At 38.2% G+C, this 13,561-nt stretch overlaps 1 protein-coding gene across 3 annotated transcripts in view; it reads left to right on the forward strand.

Moving 5' to 3' along the window:
* The window catches only part of zdhhc14 (zDHHC palmitoyltransferase 14), a 28,761-nt gene that overhangs the window by 11,690 nt on the left and 3,510 nt on the right, over window positions 1-13,561 (forward strand). For all 3 annotated transcript variants that reach the window (XM_086095190.1, XM_086095187.1, XM_086095188.1), the window contains exons 4-9: window positions 5,838-5,990; window positions 7,136-7,276; window positions 7,600-7,648; window positions 9,181-9,283; window positions 9,690-9,799; window positions 10,758-10,863. In XM_086095190.1, the coding sequence (XP_085951316.1) occupies window positions 5,838-5,990; window positions 7,136-7,276; window positions 7,600-7,648; window positions 9,181-9,283; window positions 9,690-9,799; window positions 10,758-10,863 (662 nt within the window). The remainder of the gene's footprint in view (window positions 1-5,837; window positions 5,991-7,135; window positions 7,277-7,599; window positions 7,649-9,180; window positions 9,284-9,689; window positions 9,800-10,757; window positions 10,864-13,561) is intronic.

A 13,561-nucleotide genomic window follows, 5' to 3' on the forward strand; every position in this document is an offset into this window, starting at 1 on the left:
ATTGTGATGGCCATGACTAGGTAAAGATTTCTGTGATATATTGCAAATGTTGCCCTCATTGTGTAAACAGGCATCTTGCTAATTCCTTCATTTTGACACTTTTATGTGCTTTGGCTACTACAATTGGCCACAACAATAAGCACTAAAAGCTCAATCGCACAAACTAACGGCAGTTCATCAAACGAAGCCATACACATTGACTTTACTATAACATGAATCCTGTAACATGAATGACCAGACAACATTTAGTTTTTTTTAATTTAATTTAAGGTGAGAAACACCTCTGCTTATGTGAAAGGCTAGGTTAGAGATAATTTTGTATTTTATTACTAGTGATGGGCGAGTACCATTACCATTCTTCGGTATCAGGCAAATACAGCCTCATTTAAAGGTATCGGTACTCATGAAGGCCGATACCAGCTACTGATACTTATGGCAAAAACATCCAACATCAAGTAATTAATCGCTATCAGTTGGCGCTACACTGCGACGAATCATGGCTGTCAGAAAAAGGTATTTTTTTCACAATTATGTCATTGTGTTAATTGAAATGTTGTGTATCAAAAGTATCGAACGTCCCTATTTAATAACAGTGGAATCACTCTTAAAGTGGTATGAGCCAATGCGTGCATAATAATCAGTTGCCTTGAGAAGAGCCATTGCTGATTTATAATGTTACACGTTTCTCGAGAAACTTCACAGACAAGGAATGACATAATCGATAACTTGAAGCAATGGTCACATCTTGACTTTATTGACTGATAATGTGTGTAAATAAAGTATGAAATTCATTGCGATAACTGTAGAGTCAAATGTCAGTATGGCCAAATTTAGTGATACATTGTCATAGTCTTGCTCAGTAGCTTTAATTGTCTTTGTTTTGTATTGTAAAGAAAATATAGCCTAAAGACAATGAATAGCACACTGTTGATTGAAGAAATTGTAAAATGAAGGATCACAGCCCCCCCTTAAATTGGATGCAATTATTTTTTCTTCATTGTGCCCAATCTAATATCAATGCTTGCTTGATGGCTGGCATGTCCTCTCCGCTACAACTTGCCAAATCCAAACGGCTCCCTAAAGTATTAATCAGACTGAGAGATGGCCAGAGCTTCTTTGCTTCCATCTAATACGGGCCAAGCTCGCTGCTGAATGTTAGGGCAGTATTGGTGCCAGCAGAGGAAATTGATTTTTGATGGCTTAAGGCTCAGATGAGTGGAAAAAGGAAGGCAACATCAGTCAAAGATGCTGTGACGTTTACGTGTCAATCAACAAGGATGTTTGAAGTGGACACTTTACTGCACAGAAGCCTTATTTTATGTTAGGGGACAGGATTGGAGTTCCATGAATTAGAGCTCTTGCACTTCCCTTAAGTCTTACACCGTCTCACCGAAAATAGTTGTGTGAATCAAAACTGTTGAACCGAACTATGTGGAGTCAGTTAATTCCCTCATGTAAGATGGCAATTTAGTGCCGTCACATAAAGTTCGATATTAAATGTGCAGGTTCTGGATCTCTATTAGAGAATTCAGCTGTCAACTATTATGGCTTGACTGCATACACCTAAATATGTCAGGCTATAACATCCCTCTGCCTCTATATTTTGGGATGTCGGTTGCACTACTGTAAATATACTTTTCTGTAACAGACAATAGAGCAAGGAAGTTTGGGTGTTGAGCAGCCGCACACCTCCCCTGACCACCCAGATGGCAGAACTATTGTATCCAAGTTATAATCATGCTGTGATCGCCTTCGGTTCAACTGATTAGACTTAATAATGACACAACAGGGGCAACTTTTTTTTCCTACACTAGCTTCTCGCTTCTTAGAGCGATGCATGTCTGAACAGGCGCGTAGTCACGGCTTTGTCCACACCCGTAAATACTTTTTTTTCCATAGCATCTGTGATTCATTCACTTATTTTGTGTTTAAACAAAAAAATACTTGTTATTTAAAATTGACAATGGCAGTCTTTTTATTTATTTTTTTACGCCCTCTTAGTCTTCTATGATTTTCAGTTGCTCCGTGTTTATAGTAGCACGTAATGAAAACAATAGAAACAAAAATAGATTCAAGAAACTCACTGGTTCAGCAGTAGGAGTTGATATGTACCAGAAAAGGGGTTTCACTGAGGAGAGAAAAAAATTGCCCAGTCAATGAACTTTTTTAACACAAGCATTCTATCTTCATACAGAACAAATGGAAAAACTGCAACCAGTTTAGGGTTTACCCTACCTCTCTTCCAAAATCAGTTGAGATAGGCTCCAGCTAACCCGTGACTCTTTTGAAGATAAACTGTGTCGAAAATCAATGAATGGATGGACTTAATATCCTTTGAGCCAAAAGCACTTTGGTCTTGACAGACTATGTATAAAAGGCTGTGTACACTATTGGTATCTACAGTAGATACCAATAGTGATATAATATAGATGTTACTTAAATTTGCATGTAGCCTCAGCTAATGCTGCATTTGAGGAAGGTGGGAAGTCAGATTTATCCCACTCTGATTGTCCCATGTCCATCCTCAATGCGTTTGAGGCAAATGTAAACAACAAAGATGGCTTATTGCGATAAATTGTTTGTTGTTCTGGTTAATCCAAATCACGTTGTGTTACATGAACCTATTTCAAATAATTACATTAAAGTAACAATACATAAATGTAATTAAATACCTGTTTAAAATCTTGTAAATTAGGTTTTGCCATTGTTGGGGTCTCTTTTTTCCCCCCGACTTCGCTACTCGGTTGTACGAGTTTAAAGGGACGTTCCGGTGCGCACTTCCTGGTATGAAGTTAAAAAAAGTCAAGACTTTCCATTTTCTTTGAACGCAACATTAGTCTGTGACCAAAGCCACGGCCTTCAGTAACATGGCCGTGCACAAGACTTGCATTGTAAACAAGCTGATGTTAACCGCCGCTACTACATTGCCAGCCTGACTTATTTGTGATGGAATATTGCAGAGTGGCTGCACCACATGGGACCCCCAATTACACATGCTTATCCTTGTTTTGGATCTGTCCAATTCATTCTTTTTAACTTTTGTTGCTAACCACAGATGAACGTTCCCCTTAAACCTCAGCTTAGCTCCCGAACCGCAAGGAAAGAAGTCAGTGCAAGGCTGTGGGGAGATACGACAGGCTGTGATTGTACAGCAAATGATTGACAACACCTCAAACAATAGGTTGGAGTTATTTTGTGACCATTGGAAATTTTTAATCTGATTTGAATGGCCACAACATGTGCGAGTCCCTTAAGGGTTAGTTCGTTGACCCCTTTTGTTCAGACTGTACATGTTACCTTTGGGTCAAATTCTTTGACTTAGACTAGATTTTATTGTCATTCAAATGCACTAATTATACTAAACGTTATGTCGTTGCACAGCTCAAGCAGAAGAATAAAACTAAATATTGTAAGAAAACCAACAAAACCGACAACCACAACTAATCTTTATCAGGGTGTCCAGTGGCTTACTTACATGAGACAGGGCCACCCTCTTAAAACAAGTTGATTTCAACAATACTTTTTTTTTTTTAATCCTTTTGGTGTTTTGACAAAAGCATTTAGCATTTTATTTAGATAACTTGAAGTATTTAATGTAATTGAATTGTAAAATGAAATTGTGTCCGTTGTTTTACAATTTATTTATTTATTTATTTTTTTCTAATGCTAATGCGAATAAAGCCCTCTGAAAACATCAGCTACTGTCTCTCACGAGAGACCTATTCTTAAGTCTGTGTGGACCTAATATTCATATGATTGTGCAAGGAGTCCATTATCATTAATAAATTAAGTCCACTCTCTCACATAGCACAAAGTGGTCATACTAGGAAAATGCGGACTCTCGATATTACGTGTATTTAAACATGGCATGGATAACTTGCCGTGAGTGCAGCCTAAAAATGTCATGGTAAGCATAATGGATTATAATTTGTTTGCAATAAGAGGTTTGACCAACATTTGTGCAAGTACTCCGTTCTCACCTTTACATGCACAGCTGGGTAGCAATTCGTTTCCTGTTGTACGCCAGCAGGCAACAGTAAGTGTAGTTTGGCTGACATTGAAACCTCATCTATGTTGTTTTCATCACTTCCCAGTCTACTTGGCCTCTATCCTCTCATATGGACCACTTGCTTTTGCAGCCAGAAGTGTGGAAATGCTTAGGTCTGCAGAAAGCAACTTTATTGATAACTCTACTCTCGATTAGTTTGCATGTTGTATAAGTGAGTGTTGTTAGTCTTGATTGACAGGTTGATATGCACTAAAGGTGTGACCAAAGATGACAAGCCTGTTGTTCTACACTACATATTTTGTTTTGTTACACGAGAGTCTGGCTGCAGACCTCACCTTTGAGTTCCCGCCTCCTCTTCACGTCTCCGTAGACCTCAACCTCTAGTCTATCAATACGTAAATACATTGAATAATTTAAAAATAAAATTGCTTTCTATTTTCAGTTTCAGCGTTTTAATGAAATATGTCAAAATCAGAGGTCATTATATTGCCATAAAGATTGATTAACAACAGGAATATCAGTCTACAGTACTTTGATAATGTCAAATGTATTCTTTATATAATTAAAAAATAACAATGTTCACAAAAAAGAAATATATGAATTACCTCAAGTTTACTCTTATTATAGTTTAAAAATAACAATGAACTGTAAACCCCCCAAAATAACAACAACAAAACAGTACAGCATACAGTGTGTGTTGTCTTCTCTCAAATGCTTATTAAAGGGTATCTATTACGTTTTAAAAGAAAATAACCTAAACTACTCTTTTTTTCTACAGCTCCTTATTTTGAATAGTTAAAAAAACAATAACTAATTCTTTGTTGTGCAACAGATCAAGAAACTCACGATTGGGATCAGATCACGGATTTGAGTCGTGGATCGGATCGTTTTTATCAGCCAATTTTTTTTTTAATACAACAAAGTAAAACAAGATAAATAGAACCTTGTTTTCATTTATTTTATCAAACACTTTTGCCCATAAAACAAACAAACAAACAAAAAACAAAAGAACATTCAACTTAAAATGTAAAATATGGCCATTTGGAATTTCGGAACACTAAGTGCAATATAAGGAAGGATACCTTCTTATTTTATTTATGGACCATTGACTGCGTTGATTGTGTCAACAGAAATGAATACAGGGTGTTTAATCTTAATACGTCACTTTTACAAAATCTCATATCTCGGTAACTGGCAAAAGTAGCAGGATAAAATTGGTTTAGTTGGAAAAGTAAAGTCTGAGCTTTTTGCGTAAAATGCAATTTCCACCGATTAGTCTCTTATGTGTGTGGTGTGCAACACCACTCACTCATCACAGTGTGAGTTGAATTTCCCCTTGAGGGACACCAATGAGTTAATAATTTACAACAAAATATAAAGTAGCTGTCACATTCATCTAAATGAGGCCTGTGAAAAATATTAGGAAACTGGAGGCATCATATATAGCCTAAGCAATGTGCTAAAACCCTCGAGGAATTCTTCCAAAAGCTGGCTATTCTACTAAGAACTAAAGTTCTTGTCATAAAGGGATGCAATCTTTTTTTTAACTGTACTTGTCACCAAATGTGATTGTTCTGAATTAAAGTAGTACCAACCACTTGTAGTATGAGTGTTGAGCTATTTATATTATTTACCTGATTCATAATTATGGTAAATTATTGAAATTTTTGCACGTCTAAGGCAAAGTTTGGTTACAACTGTGTCAAATTTTGTGTCATCTCCCAAAGCATAACGTTCCTATTAGTGAGACTTTTACCAATCATCTGTTGCCTGTGGGCCAAATTCTCTTTCACTTACGCTTTGTTTTCTTTTTTCCTCGATTGTTAAGATGTGGCGAATGGCAGTACAGGCTACAGGCCACCACCCAGGACCAAGGAGGTGGTCATCAATGGCCAAACTGTCAAGCTGAAGTACTGTTTCACTTGCAAAATCTTCAGACCCCCACGTGCCTCTCACTGCAGCCTCTGTGATAATTGTGTGGGTGAGTGAAACACTTCACACTATCTGTCAGCATTATGGATTTTAGTGTCTTCTTTATTATAGCCAGCACATATGAACTAAACTGAATAAAATGACTGATTACATGCACCTTTACGCACTGCTCCAGCTAAACTATGTTGAACATCAGATCGACAGATTACGGACATCCATCCATTTATCCGTTTTCTATACCACCTCTCCCAGTCAGAGTCGTTGGAAGCTTGAGTGTCTCATCTCGTGCTCATGCTCACTTCAACCAGACATTGATAATTAAAGACATGAGTAGGTTAGTTGTGGATCTGCCACTGTGGCCAGCTGGGGGAAAACCCCACTCCAAACTAGAGAATTTATTTGTTATGACTTTATGAGAGTAATCTTGATTTACATCAGACATTATTAATGTCTGCTAAGTACAGTATAATTGTTTTCTCCTAAGAGTTGCCCTTTAAGCACTGAATTAGATGCTATTGGATTAATCCCCAGTCATTCTCAGATTCCAAATCATCAAAGTATAACAGCATTCTGACTTTTGATAACATCTACTTCTTGCACTTTTTTTTCTTTTTTTTTACAGCCCCCGTCATATCTAAAGGCCATAGTTTAGTCACAGTCACTTTTCCATTCATTTTGGACCACTGCTATTTTTTTCTACAGAACTTATTTATTTTTTATATTGTGTGTATATTTTGCCTAGGCCCAGTGGGACAGTTCACTTTGCCCCACATTTTGCACAGATGTGGACTCCCACTGTGTAGTTACATGCCTGCAAGTAACTGGGGTATTATATTCAAACAAGCAATTTTGTGTCCTCGTAGGAAGCCAAGAATAAGTGACTCATGTACACTGTCTACTTTAGTTTTTCCAAAATGTGTATTTGTTTCATAAATGTGTTTCACATGTACATTTTTGTAATTTTTTAAAATTTACACATTGTATACCTTTTGGCAACTGGAAAATACACTGCATACTGTACTACAATTTCATTCAGAAGAGACAAAGGAGAAAATGCTGCCCCCCCCCCCCCCCCCATTACACAATAACCCTACAAATAGAGAATGTGGTGCCCAGAATGGCAAAAATCTTTTGTGAGTAGTCAACCCAAAAATGTCCTGCATTCATGATTTTACTCTTTCCCTATCCACACAGAGCGTTTTGACCACCACTGTCCCTGGGTTGGGAACTGCGTGGGAAGGAGGAACTACCGCTTTTTCTACATGTTCATCCTTTCGCTGTCCTTCCTCACTATATTCATCTTTTCCTTTGTCATCACACACATCATTTTACGTAGTGAGTAAAACACACAAATGCACTCAAAATAAATAATGTATATGTATGTATGTATATGCATGCAGACAATTGTCTGTGCTGGGGCATCATCATCCCCTACATCATCTATGGATGTTAAATTGGAATGTCAATTTAAGTAGGCATTCTGACTTGCATTTTCCTCAGACAATAACTCAATGTTTGTGTGTGTGTGGGTGGGGGGGTGTATGTGTGTGTGTACAACCCAATATTTGACACTGTTAGAGCTGCTTAATAATTTCATATACCATTTTGAACACAACTGCACTCTTCTTTATGGAACCTGTTCCTCTCTGTTTCTACAGGCTCCCATCGAGGTGGCTTCCTCAATGCTGTTAAAGCTAGCCCAGCCAGATATCCTTTCACTGCAACTTAAAGTTTGCCTTATACTGTCAAATGTTGTTTTCCCCAATAAGATGTTGCTCTTCTGCTGTTCTTAACTCCTACTTGTACATTATTTTATACATAGGCGCAGTGATACTTAAATATTATGAAGTATTTAAAAAATATATTAAAATATGTATTAAAAAAACATGTCATGTGTTTCCAAAGTTTTAACTTAAACACCATTTTACATGTATTCAATTGTCATGTTTGAAAAGTGCAGAAACTGTTATGGTAACTGTTCCTGACACACAGGAGTGCAAGAAAAACTCCTGTCACAGAGCTTAACTTTAAGGGCTTCAAATGTTCCAAAAGAATGTGAAAAAATGTGTAAACATAGAGTAACTCTTAAATGTGCAATAACAGCGGCTTCTTAGCATAATACTTTCCCCTAAAACTTAACCTATCGCTATTCTACTATTCTAGACTAGCTTCGTTGAGGGACAGAATGATTCTTGTTCAAGAACAAAAGCTGGAGAGAATACACGTTCAGCATGCACCCTTGTACCCGGTATACATAAGTAGCATTTTGATAGCTTTGCCAGAAGTGGATCGTCATTGCAGTGTTGTTTCCACCAAACGAATGGAGTTTCTTTGTCACGAGTCAAGACTATTAATGTTCATCATATTTCCCACCTGCAGGGCTCCCTTCTTTTTGAACTCTATGAAAAAAATGGGACATTATTCCCATCCACTTAAAGCAGTTCCTCATCAGCAGGTTCACATCCAATCCAAAGGCCAAGCACATGAACCACTGTCAAATCTAGCGGAGCACCCAGAGCTCTCTTTTCCTGCCATCCTCTCAAAGGCTGGGTGCCATAACAGTTTGTCTGGCAGAGAAATGAGTGACAAACTGAGCTGAGATGGGCCTGTCCAGCAGCACTTGAATGAAATGTGTGCTGGAGTCAATACTGTATAATCATGGCAGTTCTTTTCACAAGATGAAAAGCACTGTGTGGACAAGTTACTATATGTCCTTTAGAAGAGTGCCGTGGTTTGAGGACTATGTGAAAGAGAGGAGAGAAAAAGACAGTCAACTAGATTTATCAGGAGTCTTTACAGACTGATGTGTGTTATTTATGTATAGATCACGCAACGGTAAGCTTCAAGACGCCTGCAGGGATTTTCCTGTGCTGCATGTTTTTGTTAGCCTCTTTGTTGATCTCATTTGAGGTATTGTAGAATGATTTGCGAAGCAATATTGTAGGTCAGTTGCAAGGCAATAATGTATTCACTGTATTCATAAGCTCAGTGTGCTTCATGTGGACCACAGCAAATGAACAATGTTCTGCTTTCCTGGTAAAGTGAGGTGATAACAAAGATCTATTGGCAAGAGGACATCAGTCCTCAGGCTATAGGTCAATATGTTAGCTCGTTAGCTATCAATTGGCCGTGTGACCATGCGTGTGTCCATGCTGCACTGTCCATTTTGTGTTTCTTTGTGTGCATGGTGTTCATTAACTTAGTCCAGAAAGAATTCTTCCTTGACTGCACTGTGTCACTGTGTTGGAGGTGGTGGTGTGTTTCTTCTCTGTGTGGTCTATCGTTGGCCTTTCAGGCTTCCATACGTACCTTATCAGCTCCAACCAGACCACCAACGAAGACGTAAGTACAGGATATTATAGACGTAAGTGCACTTACATAACTGATTTGCATTATTTGCGACATTATTTACTGTATTTAGTATTTACAGCTATATGTATAATATGTATTTGACAAATATAATTACAGTCCTTTTTTTTTTTACACAAATATTTGCTTTTTAAACAGAACAGTGCCAGTATGCCTCTTGCATTTTTTAGAAACAGATACATTTACATATTAGATGACAGCTTGCCCACTTAATTAAAATGTTACCATAAAAATAAATAATTAGCTATTATTATTATTATTATTATACAGTCTATGTATCTGCCTGTCAAAGCTTGAGCCAGGATTGACACAAACTGCAAGTCTACTCCGCACACATGATCTCTGAGCCAGCTAAAGCTGTGACTGATGTCTCCTCCAGATAAAAGGTTCGTGGTCTTCTAAAAGAGGGAAGGACAACTATAATCCGTACAGCCACGGCAACATTGTCACCAATTGCTGTGCAGCACTGTGTGGACCTCTGCCACCAAGGTACGATGTCTATCACTGAACATTCATCATAACTGTGCCATGATTATCTACAGCTTGTAGCAGTACAAAACAGTTCACACTCAGGAACAGAAATGTTCAGTTCTCAGGGATTGGCAGTCCATTGAATTGATGTGAGAAGTTGCTGTGGGTTGAGTCGCCTGCAGTCTTTTTGCCCTGCATAGCCACTAATATGACTGCAAGAGCTGAATTGATTTCAAGCACGTCCTCAACAAACGTTGGACTCGACTGCCATGGCTACATTCGTGCATCCATTTGATTTGTAAATGTCAACGTCATGCCTTTTTACAGCATCCATCAATTTCTAAAGTTAGAAAATGTTCCTGACCACCTGCACATAATTAAAAGACTTGCTATCTCCTCATATCTTCTGTACTCCCATTCGGAGAAAAATAGCCACGAGCATGTCAATATGCACATTAAGCCAGTAACAAACACACAGTCGCGAGTTGAGAGCATAAATGCCTTCTGGAATATGTATTTTTCGCATGCATACTCATCTTGTGAAAAACAAAGAAAGTACGGGGGATCTTCGTGACATTCTTTGCAGTTAGCTGCTTTGCCCTCGCAAGGCATGACTCATCAGTAATTAGTGGCGGTTGGCAAAGGAGAAACGTCATGGTGCAGGTGGCTGCCTTCTGGCTGCACGCTCATGGCTGGCCACAGTTATTGCACTGTTGGGCCACCGGTGTGGAGGGAATGTTTGAACTCAGCCTCAGACTATGCAAGTAACGCATCCTTTCACAACCCCAAACACACGCCCGTGGGGAGCAACCTGCTGCTTTTTTTTCTTTTGCTGAGGACTTAACTCTCACACTCACTCTCACTGTTAATATGCTCCTTTGCTTTTATAGTAGGGGTTCTTAAATGTTTGGGTTCCAGGGGTCAGATTTTCTCATAACCCTGAAGCTAATAACACCTTGCTTCTTTCTCCCTATAGTCTCATTGACCGACGTGGCTTCATCCAGCTCGATACGCCGCAGCTGGCACCGCCAACCAATGGCATCACTGTGTACGGTTCCACACAGTCTCAACAGAGCCACATGGTAAGATGTTGTTTACACGCGGCTTTTGTCAGACTTGCAGGAGAGGGACATATAGGACATAAAACGGCATTTTGGGTGGCTTCTTGCAAAAAGAGGGATGATTTAACCAATGTTTACAGGTAGACTGATAGTTGAGTGGAGTTATTGCTGTGTCATTTAGAAAGTAATTGCATTTCCTTTCGCATTGTTTTTGTGGATTTTCAAGGAATAAATGCACATACAGTATACAGTTATTTGATTGTCTAAGGCAGGATATTTGTGTGTGTGTGCGTGTACATATATCTACAGTATATACCGGTACATTTACTAATCCCTTCTCTATCGACGGGGTTACATTCCAGGTTTACTTCTTGGTGCTGGCGTTCAAACTCATCGCACGGGCAGGCCTTAGTTTTCTTGAAACTGCACAAGGAACGAAGATAAACACAATTATTATTTTTCTTTGTATTACTGTGTAACTTCATTCCTTGTGCAGTTCATTGCAAAGAACTTTGCTTCACATTTTATAATGCTTTTATTTATTGTTTGTATTATTTATACTTAACTATTTGTAAAAAAAAAATTAAAAAAAAACATCTTTATTTGTTATAAAGTCCTAATGTTGTTTTATTTGTTACACTTTATTTTTTGAAAAAAAATTGTTTTTATTATTAAATAAATTAACATTTAATTACCATTAACACACAACCAAAGTGCCTAAAATTGTTACAGTCGAGTACGGTACCGGGTATCGGAAGCAAACCAGTTTAAATGTTAACGATACCCATCCTTACTGGTGATGTGGAATATGTGTGTACCTTCAAAAGGTGGACCAGGCCTGTTAAGTGACATGAAAGTCATCAAATGATAATGTAGAATTGGCTGGCTGTTAACCGGCTAAACATCAGCCACTGTGTTGTTCAGTGACGGCGTCAATGGAGGCCACTGGCAGGAGAATATGATTATGTTTATTTTTGCTACCTTGCGTTCAATAAAATGTCAAATGTAACGTATATGCCTCTATTTTAACCACCTGAGGATGGATCGCAGTTTGTTCTGGTGCAATGGTAGGCTATATTAAATTAGCTAACGATGTTTACGTGACCTTAGACAGGCTTGCAGTTTGTTTGTTTCTTTTACTTTTGCAGTTCTTTTAAGCGTGAAATTATGTCAAACTTTGCACATTATATGTTTTAAAGCATTCCTTCCTACTGGCTTGCGCTTATTGCTACGTGAGCCTGCAGTGACAGTCCGTGTGGGAAAAATAATAAATAATAGAGAATAATTCATGATATAAATATGATGCAAAAAAAATCTGCAAAAGGTGAACTACAACAATAAGAGTCAAAGGCTATGTTCACATTGCAGGGCGTGATGCCCAATTTAGATTTTTTTTGTCACATTCGATCTTTTTAGGTACCGTTCACATTACAAAAACAAATGCGACATCTAATGTGAACGCAACGCGCCCGTGATGCGACGCTCATGCGCAAAGAGCACACGTCGAGTGACGTACACCCAAAACAACGTCACGTTGGAAATGATTTTGAAACCTGCCTATAGATGAGGTCCCACGGTTGACAGTACATGTCAGAGCGCCAACCAAACATGAAGTCAAAGCAATTGTCTGTAGACCTCAGAAGACAGGATTGTCAGACAAGCACAGATCTTTAGTGGTGTCCTCTGACTGAATGTTGTCAGGTCCGGAACGAAAAATTACCAAGTTGAAGTCTGGGGGCTTGTTCATGGTGGCAACTCTGTGACGATATCATTTTATGTGTGTGTCCTGCTTTGTTTGTTTTTTCTTTGATTAACTAATCATTAAGTGTGATATTGACAGATTATGTATTTCTATTGAACTTTTGATTTATTCACTGTGCTGTCTTGGCACTATATTGCAAAATATACAATAATGTAGTGACCGTTTTATTTACAGAGTGACAAATTACAAAAAAAATATCAGATTGTGCTGTCGTTTAGCAAAGCTGAATGATAAAGTGGAATATAGTCAAATATGATCTAGAATAGCAATATAGCACATCTCAACAGTCAAAATGAAAATACTGCACTGTTGTGCAAACAACATTGCTGATACTATAAATATTTAATATACAATATATATTAATAAGGGCCCTGCCGATATGGAATGGTGTAGAAGTGAATTGTCTAGACCTTTATAAAGGCTAGTGAGGCATTATAAAGTTTATGGTTGCATTGCTGAGTCATGTAGCCGAACCAAAACCGGACAACGAGAAACAGCATAGGTGGAGTACCGACCATGCCTTTCGAGTTAAACATCTGCAATCTCATCTTTTAGGTCAATGAGACTGAGACAAACAGGTGAGAGCCATATATAAATTACTTTTTCGTCTTTTTTTTTCTTTTTTTTTTGGGACTGATACCTCTTCCATCTGGAGCTGGACTTCATAGCTGCTTACTGCCATCCTGGCTCATTGGGGTCACGGCTAGGGTTGCAGAATTCCAGGAATTTTTTAATTTTCCATGGGAATTTATGGGACTTAACCATGAGTTTACACACTGGGAAAATATTTGTGTCATGTATGTTACCTTCACTTACTAGTTCCCCAAACATACAAGTTCTTAGTTATGAGCTGTCGCTTGGTGGGGGGATTTTGTGTTGCAAGCCAACATTTTAGTTGCAGACCAGCTTTAGGTATACCACCAATAAAATCCCAATATGGCACTAATGTATTATGGT

The sequence above is a fragment of the Leptonotus elevatus genome, chromosome 14 (genome assembly GCF_054856555.1).
Source record: "Leptonotus elevatus isolate MCC_2025b chromosome 14, RoL_Lele_1.0, whole genome shotgun sequence".
Classification (NCBI taxonomy): Eukaryota; Metazoa; Chordata; class Actinopteri; order Syngnathiformes; family Syngnathidae; genus Leptonotus; species Leptonotus elevatus.